Source organism: Lampetra planeri, chromosome 2, assembly GCF_965212315.1.
Source record: "Lampetra planeri chromosome 2, kcLamPlan1.2.h2, whole genome shotgun sequence".
NCBI classification, from domain to species: Eukaryota; Metazoa; Chordata; class Hyperoartia; order Petromyzontiformes; family Petromyzontidae; genus Lampetra; species Lampetra planeri.
Genome location: NC_136108.1, coordinates 35,454,868 through 35,471,791, shown reverse-complemented (window position 1 = coordinate 35,471,791; position 16,924 = coordinate 35,454,868). Strand labels below are relative to the sequence as shown.

The following is a 16,924-nucleotide window of genomic DNA, read 5'->3' as shown; positions in this document are numbered from 1 at the left end:
GTGTGTGCTGCACGAGTTGCAGAGACTTAAGTCGCACTGCCTCGTAGACTCGCGACAAGCTTGCGCTGCGTGAACTGCAGTTGAAGAACTTTTGAGTAATCTTTATTCGTGCGTGGGGTACATCATCGCAAAAGACGATAAATACGAATTGCAAATGTAGGGAAAACAATATCGCAACAACGACCGTAGCCGATTGCCAAATGTAATTTCGTGTCGGAATGTGACAAATTGGAATGATCCCTAGATCCGCAAGTGCCGCGTCTCCTCCTCCTCCTCCTCCACTACCTCCTCCTTCGTGGCGCCGCTGCTGCCGCCAATCGTAACACGTTCGCGAGCCTCTCCGATGATGTGTGGAGCTTCTCTGATCATTTGTGGGTTGTTTCTCTTTCAGCTATCTGTACAAGAATGAGATCCAGTCAATTGACAGGCACGCGTTTAAAGGGCTTGTGTCTCTTGAGCAACTGTAAGTGTTCTGTTGGCTTGGATGTTGCTTCCGCTGCCACCACTAACCGCTCGCTCTGCGCCCTCGCTAATCAATGATTGCATCTTCCAGCGTCTGGCAAATTGCATTTTCATTATCCTTGTGTCTGCATTGTCGTCAGGGCCGTCCAGAGGGGAAGGAGGACAAAGAGGGCATTTGCCCTGGGTCTCACACAAAAGGGGGCCCCACAATGGGTCTGGGTTTTTTGTTGTTGTTGCTGCTGCTTCTTCTTCGTATTGCTGATGTAGAGCAACAGCTATAATTATACATCGTGGTTGGTTGAGCCAGAGAATTTCGTCAGGCGTTGCAGTGCGGTGCATCGCTGTGATGCCTCCTTCGTATTGGTGAATGGGACGTGGTGATACATTCCACGGTCTGTTCTGTGTGAGCACAGTCACCTCACGCCGGAGAGTTTTTTTAATTTAACTTTTTTGTTTGCCTATAATGAACGGGAGGGCCCAGGTAGCATTCTACCGCAAGCCTCGATCCCCGTGCCTCCATGGACCTCTGGGCGGCCGTGATGGCTGTGATGGCATTGGTTCCATTTCCACCCCGGCATGATGGCTTGATGTTTGAAGAGGCTACTTCCTTTCAGATTTCTTTGCGGCAGTTGAATGTTTCCACTTTGAAGGAACGATTTCGTTTTGTTAAGTCACACTGGAAGTAATGTTTTTTTTATATCGAGGTTAATGGCCAGGGATTCGTAGTTGAGTGTTATGTCCGGGTGAGCCTCGTCAGCATTTCACACTGTGGTAAAACAGCTGGAAAATGAATAAAATCTACAGATTATAATAACCAATATATATTCCAACTGTTGTCCTTCACTTGCCCTGCCTGCTTCCTCACACCACGTGGATTTTCGTTTTGTGAAACGCGCATGATTTTCCTTTTCCTTGTGTGCATTCAACTAACACATGTGCTTGCATGCGAAAGTGAATTGTCTGAACACAAATGATGAATTGAGCACGTGTGCACTAAGCCACGTTGGGTAACTCACTGCTCGGGTGCATGACACTTGAGTTGTCGTTGCTCATTGCGCAGATTGAGTAAAGAAGAGAGACGGGAAATGCGTCGCACATCGCATGCGCACCCACAAAACATTCCGTGTCGGCCTCTGCAGCGTTAGGTGATTTGGGAGAGTGTAAGCATATTCATCCTTACTGCCATGTCTGTGCAAGGGTAGAGGTGCAGCCCTGCAATTTCTTGCTCACGCCTCTTCTCGAGGGCGATCTAGAGAGATCCTGTCAAGGGTATTTTGGCCTAATCTGCCACACTGACCAGACGTCTTGGAAGAGATGGATATACCCAAACTTTACCCCATCACACGCGACCTGCCGTCAAGCTGCGGTGTGCCCATGTATGCTTCATGATCGGAATCTTTATATATCCTGGAAGAATCCGATGAGGTAGGGGCGGGTGGACGGAGGTGGGGGGGATTGGAGAACGATGCTACTGCAGTGACGCTGATGTGCAGTAGTAATTGTGCAATAGCTCATTGTCATCATAATAACAATGGGCCATGAAGACCTCCCCATGTCATCGTCTTTCATGATTCTACGATGCAACAAGCCACATAGCGCGGATACACGAGCGGATTTCTCCGCTCCATCTCCGTGTGGCGAAGGGTGAATGTTCTCTCAGGAGAGTTTCCCTCCTTGGACTGCCACTCTGTCATTAGTCTCGACCTGCGGCCATCGTTTCTCCTATTCCCATACTCCACTGAAGCCCCCCCACGTTCATGAACAGTCAGCATGGATGTCTCCAACCTGGATATCCTTCTCATCCACATGCTCCTCTTCCTTACTCGCAGCGGCATTCCCAGGGTGCACTTCTCCACGCTTCTGTGAACACTTGCCAGTTTTGCGTTCCGTTTTCTTTGTAATTGTCCAGGTTTTCTGAACCACGTGTCTCGTGATTATCGTATACGCCGTCACTACCGCGCTTCTAAGAACAACTTTAAGTTTGTTTGTGTTTTTAAATGCTTAACTATGTACCCCAGCATTGTGTTGGACAATGCTCGGAATGCACAGCCGAAGTAGAAACGTGCAAATTTTAAAACTACAGTTTTTGTTTTTTGAGTTTAAACACAGCACAGTCTGTCGACGCTAAACAGTTTACGTTGCTTGTTATTTTTGCGCGCGTGCGTGCAAGTGCGTGTGTGTTCGTTCCACCGTGCAACGTTGCTAAGGTAAGTGTCCTTTTTGGGTGTTTAGTCAGGCTTGAGTTCATGCCCTGTGCCCGTGTTTGTGTTTGAATAGGTACATTCACTTCAACCACATAGAAGTCGTGGAGCCAAACACATTTGTTGATCTACCCAAGCTCGAGAGACTGTGAGTGTGGAGCCCTCCCCGCGCCAAGCACTCATCGCACGGCCACTGTTCACGATTCTACGTCACCGTCGTTTTCTGTGTTGTTGCTATTTTCACTAAAGCCACGACATTCACTTTGCAAAGAAAATAAATCGTTGTCGGCCGTCTGTCCCTTCCGTCAGCTCATTCGCGGCGAAGGGGCCGAATGAATATCCGCTGCGGTTCTCTGTCTGTCTGTCCAGTGTCGCTGCTCCGCTTGCTCTCGATCCTCTCTCTGCTCAATCTCTCCCCGCTGCGTCCGTCCCTCCAGGTTTCCATCTCTTCTTCCCTCCTCGAGTCTCTTCTGCCACCTTCGCGTGCAGCCTCGCCGAGTGCGGGAATCACGCCCGGGCTCATTCATTTTTTGTCCTCCCACCCCCCACCCGCACCTCCGATTGGCACGGTTGGCTACGTACGCCGCTAAAGAACTTCACGTACATATACGTACAACGCGTCCGCGCCACCGCAGGCCTCTCGCCTTCACTAGGGCTTGTCATGTTTCAGTCCCACTCCTAACCAGAAAGAGTAAATAAATAAATATCGGATTTGAAAAACATCCGGATGGAGAGTTAACGTGCTGTGCTGTGTTTTTTTCTTCCCCCTGTTTTTAGATTTCTGCACAACAATAGGTTATCGCGGATCGCGACGGGGACCTTCACGCAGCTGAGCTCTCTGAAACGCTTGTGAGTGTGGGGGCGCCTTTCAGGTGCCTGGGTACAGGACCAGGTGGCAGCATTCCAGTGACTTATCAAGGCCCTCAGATTTAACAGCACGAAAAGTAGTTTTTTATTAATGGTTTTAATTAAATTTTGAACGCTTTGCAGCCGAGGTTAAAAGCGTCACTCCGTTAGCTCAGTTCGCCTGTCTGTCTAGAAAGTGGCTTAATTATAATTCTGCGAAAGATGATCCAATGTGAATACAAATTTAGTATCACGTTGTGCTGCTAATTAGGGCTTAATCGGATAGATAACTGGCTAAATGAATCAAAAAGTTGCCCAAAAACTTACATTCACAAATCAGTGCAGAAAAGAATATTTGAAAAAAACGTAAACGCACTTTGCCCTGCAGCTATGCAATCAGCTCCCATACGACACATTCAATGCCCCCTTGGACAAATGCTTGTTGGAACGCTTTACATAATCCATGCGCGTGCAAGATTTTTCTTCCTTGTTTTGGTCTCTTCCGGAGCCCTATGAAACTATGTCAAATTGAGGTAGAGTGCATGAAGATCACGGCAAGAGAATCGGTTGCAGGAAGGAAGGAACGGATCTTAATCGGTATATGCCGCTGTGGTTCGGCACCGTTGCGACTCCCGGGCGCTGCGGAGTGACCGCGGTCTGTTGTGGCGAGAGCCGCCATGTTCGACGCTGAACCGCATTTCGTCGAATTTACAACGAACGGTCGAACGAAAGGACAGACCTTGGACTTTCGCATTTATTAACTATCCAAAATTTGGCCTTGCAGCACTCACTTGTGTCACTTTAGGTTGCTTATTATTACATTTTACACGTAAGCCTTGCAGCACTCACTTGTGTCACTTTAGGTTGATTATTATTACATTTTACACGTAAGAATATGTAAATGTAACGTAGGGGACTGCTGCCGCGGCATAATGGTGAGCACATTGGACTTGAGATTTAGATGGTTGCCAGCTCGCTTCCATCTCCGGGAACAGCAGTTGAAGCAATGGTGAGAGATTCTTCAATCTCTCCCAGGCTCTTGTCCACCCAGAGACATCAACCATTACACCACGGGCGATCGGCCCGTTGCGAGTGGTGGGGAAAAGTGTGGGTGACTCCGACCGCTTCCAAGATGCCTGGCCGCCGTGGGAGAGTAGGCCAAACTGCCCTCCGCAGAGGGCTTTCTCTTGAGCTCCCTCGAGTTTAAGGCCCTTTTATCCAGCCGTGACGTGACTACCGATTTTGCTGGGGTTGCTGCATAAAGTTTACTCAGCTTCCTGTTTGTTCCCGTCTTGTCCAGCTGTGTGTTGTTTGGCGAGCTCAGGCCAGGCAGTGTCTAAACAGCGCCAGTGGTTTTCACATTACTCTCAGCTGATGAAGCTGCCGACGGAGTGTTTGAGGGTAGAGGATTGATGCACGGACTCGCTTGTCCGTACTCTCCGCTTGGAACAGCCACGGGCTGTGTTTTCGTGACCTTGAAGATTCATGAGGTTGAACCGTGGCAGAGTGAAGCGGGGAAAAAAAAAGATTCCACTAAAATGTTGCCCTCCGGCCCAAGAGTGACGAGAAAGAATGATGTCATGTTGTTTCAAACAGTTTTTTTTTTTGTATCACAGAAACATTCAGTAGGTTTAAGCCGAGTTTGAGAATTTGCAATGTATCTATTTACGTAACATGTGTGTGACATCATACGATTATTGGGGGTGGATTATGGCGCTGAATAACACGTGAAGTAATGCCTGGGGGTGGGTAGCGGCTGCTCGGGAGCGGAGAAGGAGTGCGGGGTTGAGTCGAGTTGAAGTGGGTTTCTTGCCGAGCGAGGCCAACATCTGCCGTGACCGTGTGTCTGTAAATGACTCACTCGTGCAACGCCTTACGCAGAGGTTCTTGCTTTTGTTGGGGTGATTGCGCTGCCCGAGTTGACTCGGAGTGCTCGTTGATGAGTCATTCACACGTACGAGCCGGACACGGATCGGTTGGATCGTAGGAGTTGAGCGGGGTGATGGAGGCATGGCGAGGCAATGCTGTTTGCTACTTTTCTGCTCACTTGGCCCTGCAGATGTCACAGCGTGCTCCTTGCTATCTCACGTCTACCAATCCAGTAGCAACTAGAGCGGTGTTCTTCGTTGCAAGGCCCACGGGCTACCGGCGGCTCCTGACGGCCTTTAATGTGGCCTCCGACAATCCACAACGCGTCAATGCAGCCCATGCAGGCGGTGTGGTGGCCCTCAAACCGACGTCTTGTGGGCGAAAGTGCCCCCCCCCCCCTCTGAAAGGTAGTGAAGAACACTGAACTAGATTACCAGGCCTTGACTGCTGGTGAGGCCATAAAAGTGGAAACGGCTTAATGAGTTTGCGTGTGTAATAATGACCGGCTACTGCGTCTGGTTAAACACATGCTTTGAAGAATAACTGCGGATGACGAATAGGCCGATTGTTAATAATTTCATTATTTTTTAGGGTGTTAAAGTCTCAGTTATCCCAGGGTGATGGAGGAGAAGGGAGCGGGTGACCCTGATAAATCAAACACAGACAATGCAAAACACTTGTGGATCGGGCTGTAAAACACATGCATTATTCACTTTCGTAAAGCGAGGCTAAAAACGGGAGAATGTGCCAGTCACTTGAATAGCGGTGGCTGAGTCACAAGCTTTGATCAGCTGATATCAGTCGAAGCGGCTGCGGCGCGTAAGGGCAGGAATGAGCGGACAACAGCAGATTTCCTGGAAGCTGCCGTGGTTGTTAATGGCCAGCACGTCGGACTTGCGACACCAGTAGCCGGTTCGATTCCACCTCCTGGCGCGGCAGTCTAAACAACGGCGGCACCTTTCTCCAACCACGCCTGCTCCACCCTGCAGTGCAGCGCCCCCGTGGTGTGCGGTGGGCTAACGTGTGCGCACGCCCGGCTCTTACAACAAGCCTGCTCGACGTGGACGAGTAGGCCAAATGCCCTCGAGAGTTCTCGCTACCGGATGCCCTTCCGCCGGCAGTGGCGTGAGCGAGCGGTTGCAGGGCTGCACCTTTACCATTGCCACATTTGCCATTTCCCCCAGTGATTTTGCGCGCGTGGTCGATCCTGCAACGGGGATGAATCCGCACACGGACAACCGAGTATTAGAAAGCCCACGGCGACATCAGCGATCACTCGGATATTCTAACACAACCTTCACTTGCACACAAACAAAGGCAAAATTATCTCCCGTAAAGCCTGTTCAAACTGTAAGGGCAAGTGCTGATAGCGAGGTCCTAATAACATCGACACCAAGCAGCAATTACTCCCCGACCACCTTTGTCTTCCCAGTGCTGATGTTTCGCACACCGCACCAGGTACTCATTTGAGGCTGAGTCGATGTAGGAAAGGCCCAGGACCATTTCAGATAGTTATCGCCGACGCTAGCCGTGGCTGAGAATTGAACGAATTCATAGTGTCGTGTGCTAACAACGGCACGAGCGTGTCCCCACTTAGACACACACACACACTAGCGCACACGTCGGCTATAAAAGCGCCAGTGTACGTGTCCATTTGCATTGTGTGGGGATGAGGGGGGCGCCGCTCGCTTAGTATTCTGCCCTCACCGTGGTGCCCCCGCCGGCAGTGTATAACGCAACACGTGCCAAGCGAGACCCAACCGAGGGCTTGATAATAAGCCCCCTGTCACCGTCAATGAAACGTGGCTCTTGTGCGGTGCGGGTTTTTTTCTTTCTCCCGCTTGGCATCTCCCAGGCGGCTCGACTCCAACCGGCTGGTGTGCGACTGCGAGCTGGTGTGGTTGGCTGAGCTGCTGCGGGCGTTCGCCGGTTCCGGCGGCACGCTGGCGGCCGCCACCTGCGAACACCCGCGCCGGCTGCAGGGACGGTCGGTGTCGAGCATCACCGCGCACGAGTTCCACTGCGGTGAGGTCCGGCGCTGGCACGGGCGGTGGGAGCCCCCGCGCGCGTGTGACCCGTTGTGTCCGGCTCTTTTGTTTGATCCCCCCCCATGTGACCAGAATCACCACGGCGAATGTGCCTGGGTCCCATCCCACCATAGGCACTAAATCAGAATCACAAGTTCAAGTCCCCCTTCCTCTTCTTCCTCTTCTTCCTCCGTGAGGCTGCTGACGTAGATGCAGAGCAACGGCTACAATTTCACATTCACGGTGGTCGAGCCAGATAAGCGCGTCCGGAGCAGCGGAGTGTGTCGCTGCGATGCCTCCTTCGTGTCTGTGGTGCAGGCATTGCGTCGTTACACATTGCACGGTCACCTCACCGGGGACAAGTTCAGCGTCGCACGGTCGTTTTCGGACGGGTCCTTCGAGCCCCGAGACCCACCCGTGTGGTTTGTTTTTTTGGAGCCAGCTACTACTGCGAGGGCTACTCCACAAACAATATCTTGCCACTCTGCACCTCGAAAGGGTCCCATCACACCAGGGGGCCCTCACACTCCGCACTCCCCTCTCTCCCTCCGTCGGGCTCTGTGTACCAGGCGTCCGGGGAGCGAGAGGCTGGATGCAAGACCTAAATAATGGAGGAAGGAAACTGCACTCGGTTGTTTATGTTTTACAGAAATCTCCCTCGTTTTGGTTTGAGTGGATAAAAACGCTCTGAAATCCGCCGCGCCGTGGCAGCTCGGCTGGAGAATGCCACTTGCTGTGCGGTGTTGTTGTCTGCTGCCTGGGCTGGCTGTAAATTCACATTTGTAGGCCCTGGCAAGCCTGACTGTAAGGAATTTAAGCCAATTATGCCACTATCTCTGTCAAGGATAATTTACAAATTCATTAAAAGTAAAAAAGCGATATGTTTCCCGCTTGTATGCAGTTGCACACATCACCCAAGCCTTGCCTACCTCCCCCCTTTAAATCGCCAACGTTTACACTCCGCATCGTGGGTGGCCCACCGCGACCGTGGAAGTGTGATCGTCTCGTCATGTACATGGTGACAACGGAGGCTGAAATCGTGGCCTGACTGACCATTGCGTCTGTGCTGCAAGTCACCTGTGGAATGTGGTGTTTCCTTGGAAAGCCACATCCATCCTCTTATCTGTTGTTGCCATTCCAGTGCGGTGCTGTCCATCGGTGTGTGTGTGTGTTGTGTGTGCGTACGTGAGTGCGTTAGTGCAGTGGTTAGCACACTGCGCTACGAACCCGGAGACACGAGTTTCAATTCCCGCTCATGGCCAACAACATTGACGATTAGTTGAAACCTGGTCCTGGGCCTCCCCTAAGCCGACTCAGCCTCCATTGAGTACCTGGTGCGATGTGGAAAAACATCGCCACTGGGGAGACGAAGGTGGCCGGGCGTGGTGCTGGCCACCCACCCCTCGTGTACCGTGCCGGCCTTCATAGGTGCAGCTCGCTAACAGCACTTGCCCCAACAGTCGGTGAAGGCTACACGGGGGATCTTTGTACGTGAGTGCCAGTGTTTGCCCGTGTGCTCGTGTGTGAGCCCGCGAGGACGTACACTGCGCTGCCCCGCCGAGCCACCCCCCCCAGGCGCTCTGTAGCCGCTGGCGCTGTGCACGCTGCGTTCTGTGTGAGGCCTCGCTCGCGACGGTCACGGTAATGGAGCTCTCGTCCCACGTCGCTATACTCTCCCGCATCGCGGTCGCTAGTGTCATATCCACCGCTGGGTGAGGGGCGTGAGGGATATTTTGACCATACTTCACCGTGCGGGTCAGCGTGGGTTGGTAAAGGCGGTTGCGGGGGACGTGGGGGAGTGCAGAACCACAGCGTGCAGTATTTTTGCTGCACTGCCCTCGACTGCCCACGACGCCCACTGCACCTGTTGGTGGGGCATGGTGGTCACCCGCCCTAGCCCGATACAGCCTGACAGCCGCCTAGCTTCTGAGATTTGACAATGTCGAGGGCATTCTGGGTGATTTGGTCACAGACTGCTATTTCCACAATGGAACGTTGCCTTCGCGTCGTGGGATGACGTGACCGTTAGGATCGCTCGCAGAGCGACGCAACCCTTCAATGTTGGAGAACGCACCACGGAAGCGGACACCGCAGAGCTACCTCTGGGATTGCTTAAAGCGACCCCCTGGTGCAAAGAGTATTGTACAGAATGAATTTATAATGTAATGGGAATGTGTTTGTGTGTGCAGTAATTGGTCACGGGGCTAAAACGATTAACTCACTACACTTGAGTGCCCAGTTTAATCACAGCATTGTAATCACAGCAGGGTTCAAACACAGGATATCAGCGGTGCCAGCTCTCTGCTATAACCTCTGAACCGCCTTGCTTTGTTTTTGAGGATGACACGTGCATCTCTGGAGGCTCGCTTCGCGTTTGTTTGTCGACGCGTTGCTCTGTGTGGCAGGTGCGTTCCACGTGGCAATCCGTGCGTGGATGGTGCTCTACATGTCTCCTCCTCCTTATGGGGGAGCAGCAGTGCACCGCTTAGCGCGCCGCGCTACGAACACGGAGACCCGAGTTCGGTTCCCGCTCACGGTCAACACCAGTTACAATTATTTTAATCAGTTCTAGGCCTCCCCTAGCTCGACTCAGCCTCAAATTAGTACCTGGTGCAATGTGTAAACATTGCCACTGGGTAGACAAAAGCGGTCGGGCGTGGTGTCGTGCCGGCCTTCATAGGTGCAGTTTTCTTACAGCACTTGCCCCAACAGTCTGTTAAGGCTACACGGGGGATCTTCGTCTTTGTCCTCCTCCCACAGAGAGCCCTCGCATCACGTCGGAGCCGCACGATGTGGACGTGACTCCGGGGAACACGGTGTACCTCCGGTGCCGCGCCGAAGGGAACCCCAAACCGGCCATCATCTGGCTGCACAACAGGTGCCTCCGTTAGGTGGCCATATCCTGTCCAGGGAGATGTTAACTTTTATATTACCGTTCACCACACGAAACAAAACAAAAAAGGTAAAAACCCAGTCGCCGGTTTGCTATACATCAAGAAATGTCCCGAGCAATGAATGGACATTTTTTACCTTTTGAGTAATAAACGTAGACTGCAGCTGCTGTGGTGTAATGGTTCACACACGGGACTGGCAAATCTATAGGACACTGATTTGGTTCCAACTCCCGGTACGGTAGTTCAAATAGTGTGGTAAATCAACGCATTTCATTCCTAAAATTCCACTGCCAAGCGGCCACCGGTTCCTGGCTTTACGATCCGGTGTCACTGCCGTTAAGGTTTCACGATTCAATCGGCTAAAAGTGCGCCGCAGAATCGCCAGGCAGAGGTGGCGATCAAACCGCTGCCATGCCGTGCCATGCCGTGCCAACCCCTTGCGCCGTCATTGTGTATTGCATCGTCTAATAGCTTTGGAACAAAACTGGAAGGTTCAAAGGCTGTCAAACAAATTGCACATATTGTTTGACATGTCTTACACGGCGACTGCGTTCAGAGAACCACGATTCATGTTTAACCAACCGCATGACATTCAAATAAGAAACATTAAATATCTATGCACCCAAAAAAAGAATTGTTATCATTGTATGTTGAATTTCTTTCGCACCGTACACAGCCAACCGGGCTAATCAGAGGTGCGGGGGAAGGACAACAAACTGAACACAAAAATCTCAGGAAATGAGTTTTAATTTCTTCAATTGACATGAACTTAAAGAAATCTAAGTTTATATTCACAAGTTGGGTCATATTAAGATGGACCGAGGTTGATGCTCTTTGGCAAAGGAAACTTCTGGGCTCAGTTGTTTAGTTGCATTCTAATTTAAACCGGTAATGCATCAGTATATATAATTTATACATTTATATATAGCGGTGGCTGAATCAGAGTGCAGATCGCAGACATCGTTGGTGTCGCAAACAACAGCTTAAGCAACATCTGCCTTTTATGTGGGACATGGCTTAGCACGAGATGCCGCTGGTCAACATCATTGTTTATGCAAAAGGGAATTTGTTTATTAATATTTTTTGCTAAAACCGCAACTGTTTGTCGTAGCCGCTCCGCCTTCCCAAAGTCTTGCCGGCTCCGAGCGGCGTCCGTCTCCCCCACTCTGTGTTTTTTCCCGCTCTGTGTGTTTTTTGTTTCGACGCTCCGTGTTTTTTCCCCCTCCGCGTTTTTCCCGGACGCTCGCAGCAATGAGATAGCGATGGCGGAGGACGAGCGACGAAACCTTCTGCAGGACGGCACGCTGATGATCCGCGACACGCGCCACACCGACCAGGGCACCTACCAGTGCATGGCGCGCAACGTGGCCGGAGAGGTCAAGGCGCCGGAGGTGGTGTTGCGATACTTCGACGTGCCAGGTGTGACCCCCGGGACCGCGCAGAGCACAAAGTCGACTGAAGTTGGAGCACCGGTTTGCCGTGTCTGCTAATGATGACAAAAGACTATAAAACATCTAAAACATACCCTATTTAATGCTTTACAAAAAAGTCCAGCAATCGCCTCTATTTTAAACCCATCATATATTACGTATTTGTCTGTTATAAGACAGTCTGAACAATGACCGTGGTATATTTATATATTTTTGTTACTGACGATGCAGATCCCCTAATTGTCATGCTGTGCGTTATATTGTTCACAAACTCATCGACGCAATGCCACACGGCCGAGCTGAACCGCACGCTGCTGCTGCTGTCACGCTTTCTCCCTCGGGGCGTCTTCGCGGAAGAGCACGCCGATTAGCGCCGGTGTGAGTGGCCCTGAAATGTTTGTTGCTCCAACCACAAATTTAGTTTCATATTTGTACCCCCGGGGGAATGAATATTCGCTCCCACAAACATCGGCTAGGACAAAATTATGGCCAAACCAGATGGCGCGATAACGTGAAATTAACCTGAAAGAACATTGAGCGAACGTTGGCGTGAACAAAAGGAGTTGTCCTAAAATTAAGGATTTCTTTGAAAACGCGTGGATGTAGACGAATCGGAAAGGGAAGGTGGCAATACGAAAAATAACATGGCGGTGCGAATACTCAGAAGGGGGGGGGGGGGGCATACATATTGGGAAACACAAATCCAAAAGCTGAAAAAGCCAAAACGTCAAGCAACCAGCAACAAACAGCACTATTGAAGGTGAAGCAGATGGGCTTTCAGATATTTCTTAATTTGAGCGAGGATGTTATAAGAGTTTTCGGAAGAGAGACGACGAGAGGGAATTCCAAAGTGGAGTGGTGCGAGGGAACAAGCAGAGAGAGAGAAGTGCTGAGACCTGCAGTGGTTGAACGCGGTGTGACGGATGAGAGACGCAACGATGTGGTGGACCGAGTCCTCAACGTCTGTGGCAGGAGTCACCGAGTGAAGTGATAAGGAGACGACTGGCCACCGGTGAGCGAGTGATGGGAGCGATTAGGCTAGTGCCGGACCATCGATCGCTCAGACTAAACTAAAACTATCAACTACGTTTATTTTTCCAGGTAAGGCCCCACTGAGCGATATAGAAATTTTTCAGAAGCGACCTGGCCACAAATCATAGCTCAACAAAGTGACTTATCACGTGGGAATCTATAGCAGCCAAATACCATAAACGTGTGATGCTGATTCTAAATGTGGAGGAGAAGACCAGTGGACCCAGAGAAATATCCACGCGACCACAGGGAGAACATGCAAGCTCAAACTCCAAATATGCAGCAGGTGTCAGGGTCAGGATCGAAATCACGACCTCCTGTATATCAGGCGAGGTAGTTAACATCTTGTGACTGCGGCGATGGGTCCTGCTCAATTGTAAACATCGTCCGCAACCAACAAAATTATTCGACGCATTCAAATGCTCGGCACGCTGCTGCCGCTCCGGCTGCCGCGCGTGACCCCGGCTCCCGTGAACCCCGGCAGCGCCGCCGACGTTCGTGATCCAGCCGCACGACACGGAAGTGCTGGTGGGCGAGAGCGTGACGCTGGAGTGCAGCGCGGGGGGGCACCCGGCCCCCCGCGTCTCCTGGACGCGCGGCGACTCGGAGCAGCTGCCGGCCGACCCCCGCTTCTCCGTGACGGCCTCGGGGGGGCTGCACGTGGAGCGCGCGGGGCCCGGCGACGAGGGGCGCTACACGTGCCACGCGAGCAACAACCAGGACTCGATCCGCGCCACCGCCACCATCCTGCTGCAGTGTGAGTGTCTGGCCAACAGCGACGACGACAATGAGAACGGCGGCGGCGCAGCGGCGGCAATGTAGCGCTCTCAAGTGTTGTGTGAAAACGCTTCAGAGGGCTATGCAACACGACAGCTAACGCCTACGTAGTGGTGCAACAACAGCAGTAAATGTGAGTGCGTGTCATGTCTAGAGTATCTAAATTCTGCCTCGGTGTAATGGTGGGCACGCTCGACTTGCAATCCAGAGGTCGTCAGCGGTTGAAACAATGGTGCGAGTTTCTTGACCACGCTCACTTCTATCCAGGCAGCAGTATAAATGGGTGCACCACAGTAATTCCATGAGCAGGTTACGTACCGTGGGGTAAAGTGCGGGTTCTCCGGCTCTTCCAAGACATCTGGTTAGCAGTGGAGTGAGAAGGTAATTGCATGGCTGCACCTTGACCTGAATGCAATCCTCATCTTAAGATGCATTGCAAAATTTGGAAGAACTACATTTGCGCAGAAAGGGGTGAGCGGGGCGTCAGGGTCAGGGAACACGGGAGGGACCAAGCAAACGGGGCCCAGAACCACCAACAACAACAAGCACAACAACCAGCACAACAACCAGCACAACAACCAGCACAACAACAACAACAACGAGCACCAGGGACAGCCGTGGCAGACAGGCCATCGACAGATGCAACGTCATCCCTGCTCCACTGCATGCGATGCACTGGCACAGATGAAATAAATAATAATGACAACCTTCATCTCCTTATTTCATATCATTACTCGCCGCTGAAACTAAATGTGCATTCTCTGAAATAGATTTTTTTTTATGTATTCCTGAATGCAATCTAAATCCTACTTTCAATATAACTTCTTAGACGAACCCTCTGGGGTGGCTATCCTGGTAGAAAGAGACGAATCTGCTCTGAGCCAAGGGCCACCAGTCGTGTTGTGCACTGTAGAAAGTTTGTTTGCTTATTATAGGGGGGGGGGGGTGGGTACATTTTTCCGGCGTTTCGTGGGATGCCTTTTCTGAGAACGAATGTTTAAAGTCGAGATGAAAAAGAGAGGAACACGAAGTCAGTCCCTTTAATGCTTCTGCGGGCCACTGCTGGCTAATCACTGCTCCCGTTATTGGCAACAGCACCGAGCGAGGGTCGGACTGACCCTGCCGAATGAACACGGAGTTGCTCTTAAGTTTGTGGTGGGCATATGTCGTTTTAAAGCGTGGAGCAGCGATCAACGGGACTGTCATCTGGGAGAGGGACATAGCCTCCTAATTTAATGAACCCTGAACCATTTGCTGATTACGGGTTCAATACTCACTCGCCTTTTAACGCAAAATCTGCACACACACACACAACATGTTATAATGTCCCTGACGGCAGCTTTTAATTTTACAAGTATAAGTGATTTGTTGTGTCAGAGTGTGGATTTTCAATTTCAATGTTTTATGTTGAAGACAGATTTAACGATCTGAGTAGCAACGGGAAGTGCATTTTTAGGTTTAATAGTGTTTCCCAAACGTGTGCTTGGCAATGTGGTGGTTTTGTGACGTTTAATCTTTCGTGCGTATATTAAAATAATGACCTGCCGAGCATCTGCGCGTCGGTAATAGTTTCGGTGAAAGCTCAGGGTAAGCTGAACTTGATGCCGTTCGAGTGGTGCAATGGGTTCCAATAGCGCACCGAGGGGAGCGGTCTCACTCTGCCACTGTCAGTAATTTTGCAGGAGCTGTGCAAATCCCAGCGGAAAATTATTGATGTACGCCTTGTGCACCTTTTTGTCACTTGCTTAATGGTAAAAAAAATGTAATTGAACGGTTTGGTGATAAATTACATCGTTACTGCGGTTCCTACGTTGATGCCTATGATGCATCAGTTCATTACAGTGCTGTCTCATCTCACCCGCAGCTGCTCCCCAGTTCATCTTGGCCCCTGAGGACCAGGTGGTGACGGAAGGCCACACCGTGGACCTTCACTGCCAGGCCCAGGGCAGGCCCCTTCCCGTCATCGCGTGGACCAAAGCGGGTACCCAATCGTTCGTTTGACTCCTACACCCGGGAATCGCCATGTGAATCAAATACGGTTCCGAACATCCGCGAGTAAACACGGTTGGTTATTGGGTTTTTGCTCAGGTTAAAGGTTGAACAGGTTAAAAACGATAACAATTGTATTCTTTATTTTCTCCTCCCCGCGCCACGTACCCCACACCCCCGTCCATCCGTGCGGCAGGGAGCCAGCTCCCCAGCGACCGGCGGCTCACCGTGCTGTCGTCCGGAACGCTGCGCATCTCACGCGTGGCGCTGCACGACCAGGGCCAATTCGAGTGCCAGGCGGTGAACGTGGTGGGCGTGCGACGGGCCGCGGCACAGCTCACCGTGCTGCCCCGCGGTGAGGCTCCGTGCACGCCGCACGCCGCCGCTCGCGGCCAGCACGGTTGGCTACGTGCGGTGCAAAAGAAGTTCAGCGTACACACACACATGCCTAGCGAAAGGGATGAAGAGACAAACTTTCAGGTTTAACGAGGTGAGAACTGGAGAGATCGAGAGGACCAGGATAGTCTTATTTGGCAAAATTGACTTGTGTCACCATGATGATAAAAGCAACAATATGAAAACAATTACAACAGTGGATTGAATAGAAATCTCGAAACAACAAAGAAAAACACAAGCGCGTTGCAGAAGAAATCCATAAACTTTGCGCAAAATTGTAAATCAATATTGAATAAATAAATTTCCAGGAATAAAAGTTGGGCCAGACAAATAACTTTAAAAACCCATGAAAAGTAAAATTAAGTTACGGAAACTTATAAAAAGATTTAGAATGACAAGTGGCGGTGATGTCACCACGGCGCTTGTGCCAGGCCAGGTGCACTTAGAGCAGCGGTCGGCAACCTTTGGCTCCGAAGCCACATGCAACTCTTTAAGGACTGCTGCTTTGCCACGTGATTCACGTGGAATTGCGGCTCTTGAAATGTTGAAGTTTTTTTGACCTAATTTTGAAAAAAAATACACTTATTGTTATTTCGGTTGCCAATCCCTGACTTAGAGCGGCATTTCCCTCCAGTACAAAGAAGGCAAGCGTAACCGGTTCCATCTCCTCTCCGTCACTCGTCACGCTGGATGATGATGCTGTACCAACTTCGTCCACTCCTTTTTCTTTCTCTGCTCATCACGATCGCTCCTTCAGTCTCCCTTTGTCATGACCACTACCGTCATCGTTAATTACTTATTGTTTGTACGGCGCCTCGCATGTAGCACAATGCCCCTGGCACGCGGACGGCCCCGGCTTCCCGTGCCTTCCACGTGCGGGGTGTGAGACCTCCGATGGCCGTTTCGTTAAACCATTCTCGCGACGAACGCGAGCAAAAGGCGTCCGCGTGACTTTTGTGTCGAGGCTTCCCGCCGGCCTAGCATTCTCAGACTCTCACAGG

General features: G+C 51.1%; 1 protein-coding gene across 2 annotated transcripts in view; it reads left to right on the top strand.

Moving 5' to 3' along the window:
• Positions 1-16,924, top strand: part of PXDN (peroxidasin) — a 64,373-nt gene that overhangs the window by 21,794 nt on the left and 25,655 nt on the right. Inside the window, exons 4-12 of one of the 2 annotated variants that reach the window (XM_078614334.1) lie at positions 392-463; positions 2,740-2,811; positions 3,441-3,512; positions 7,234-7,403; positions 10,166-10,283; positions 11,549-11,718; positions 13,246-13,518; positions 15,403-15,519; positions 15,724-15,882. In XM_078614334.1, coding sequence (XP_078470460.1) covers positions 392-463; positions 2,740-2,811; positions 3,441-3,512; positions 7,234-7,403; positions 10,166-10,283; positions 11,549-11,718; positions 13,246-13,518; positions 15,403-15,519; positions 15,724-15,882 — 1,223 coding nt within the window. The remainder of the gene's footprint in view (positions 1-391; positions 464-2,739; positions 2,812-3,440; positions 3,513-7,233; positions 7,404-10,165; positions 10,284-11,548; positions 11,719-13,245; positions 13,519-15,402; positions 15,520-15,723; positions 15,883-16,924) is intronic. The other variant, XM_078614342.1, reaches the window with a different exon arrangement.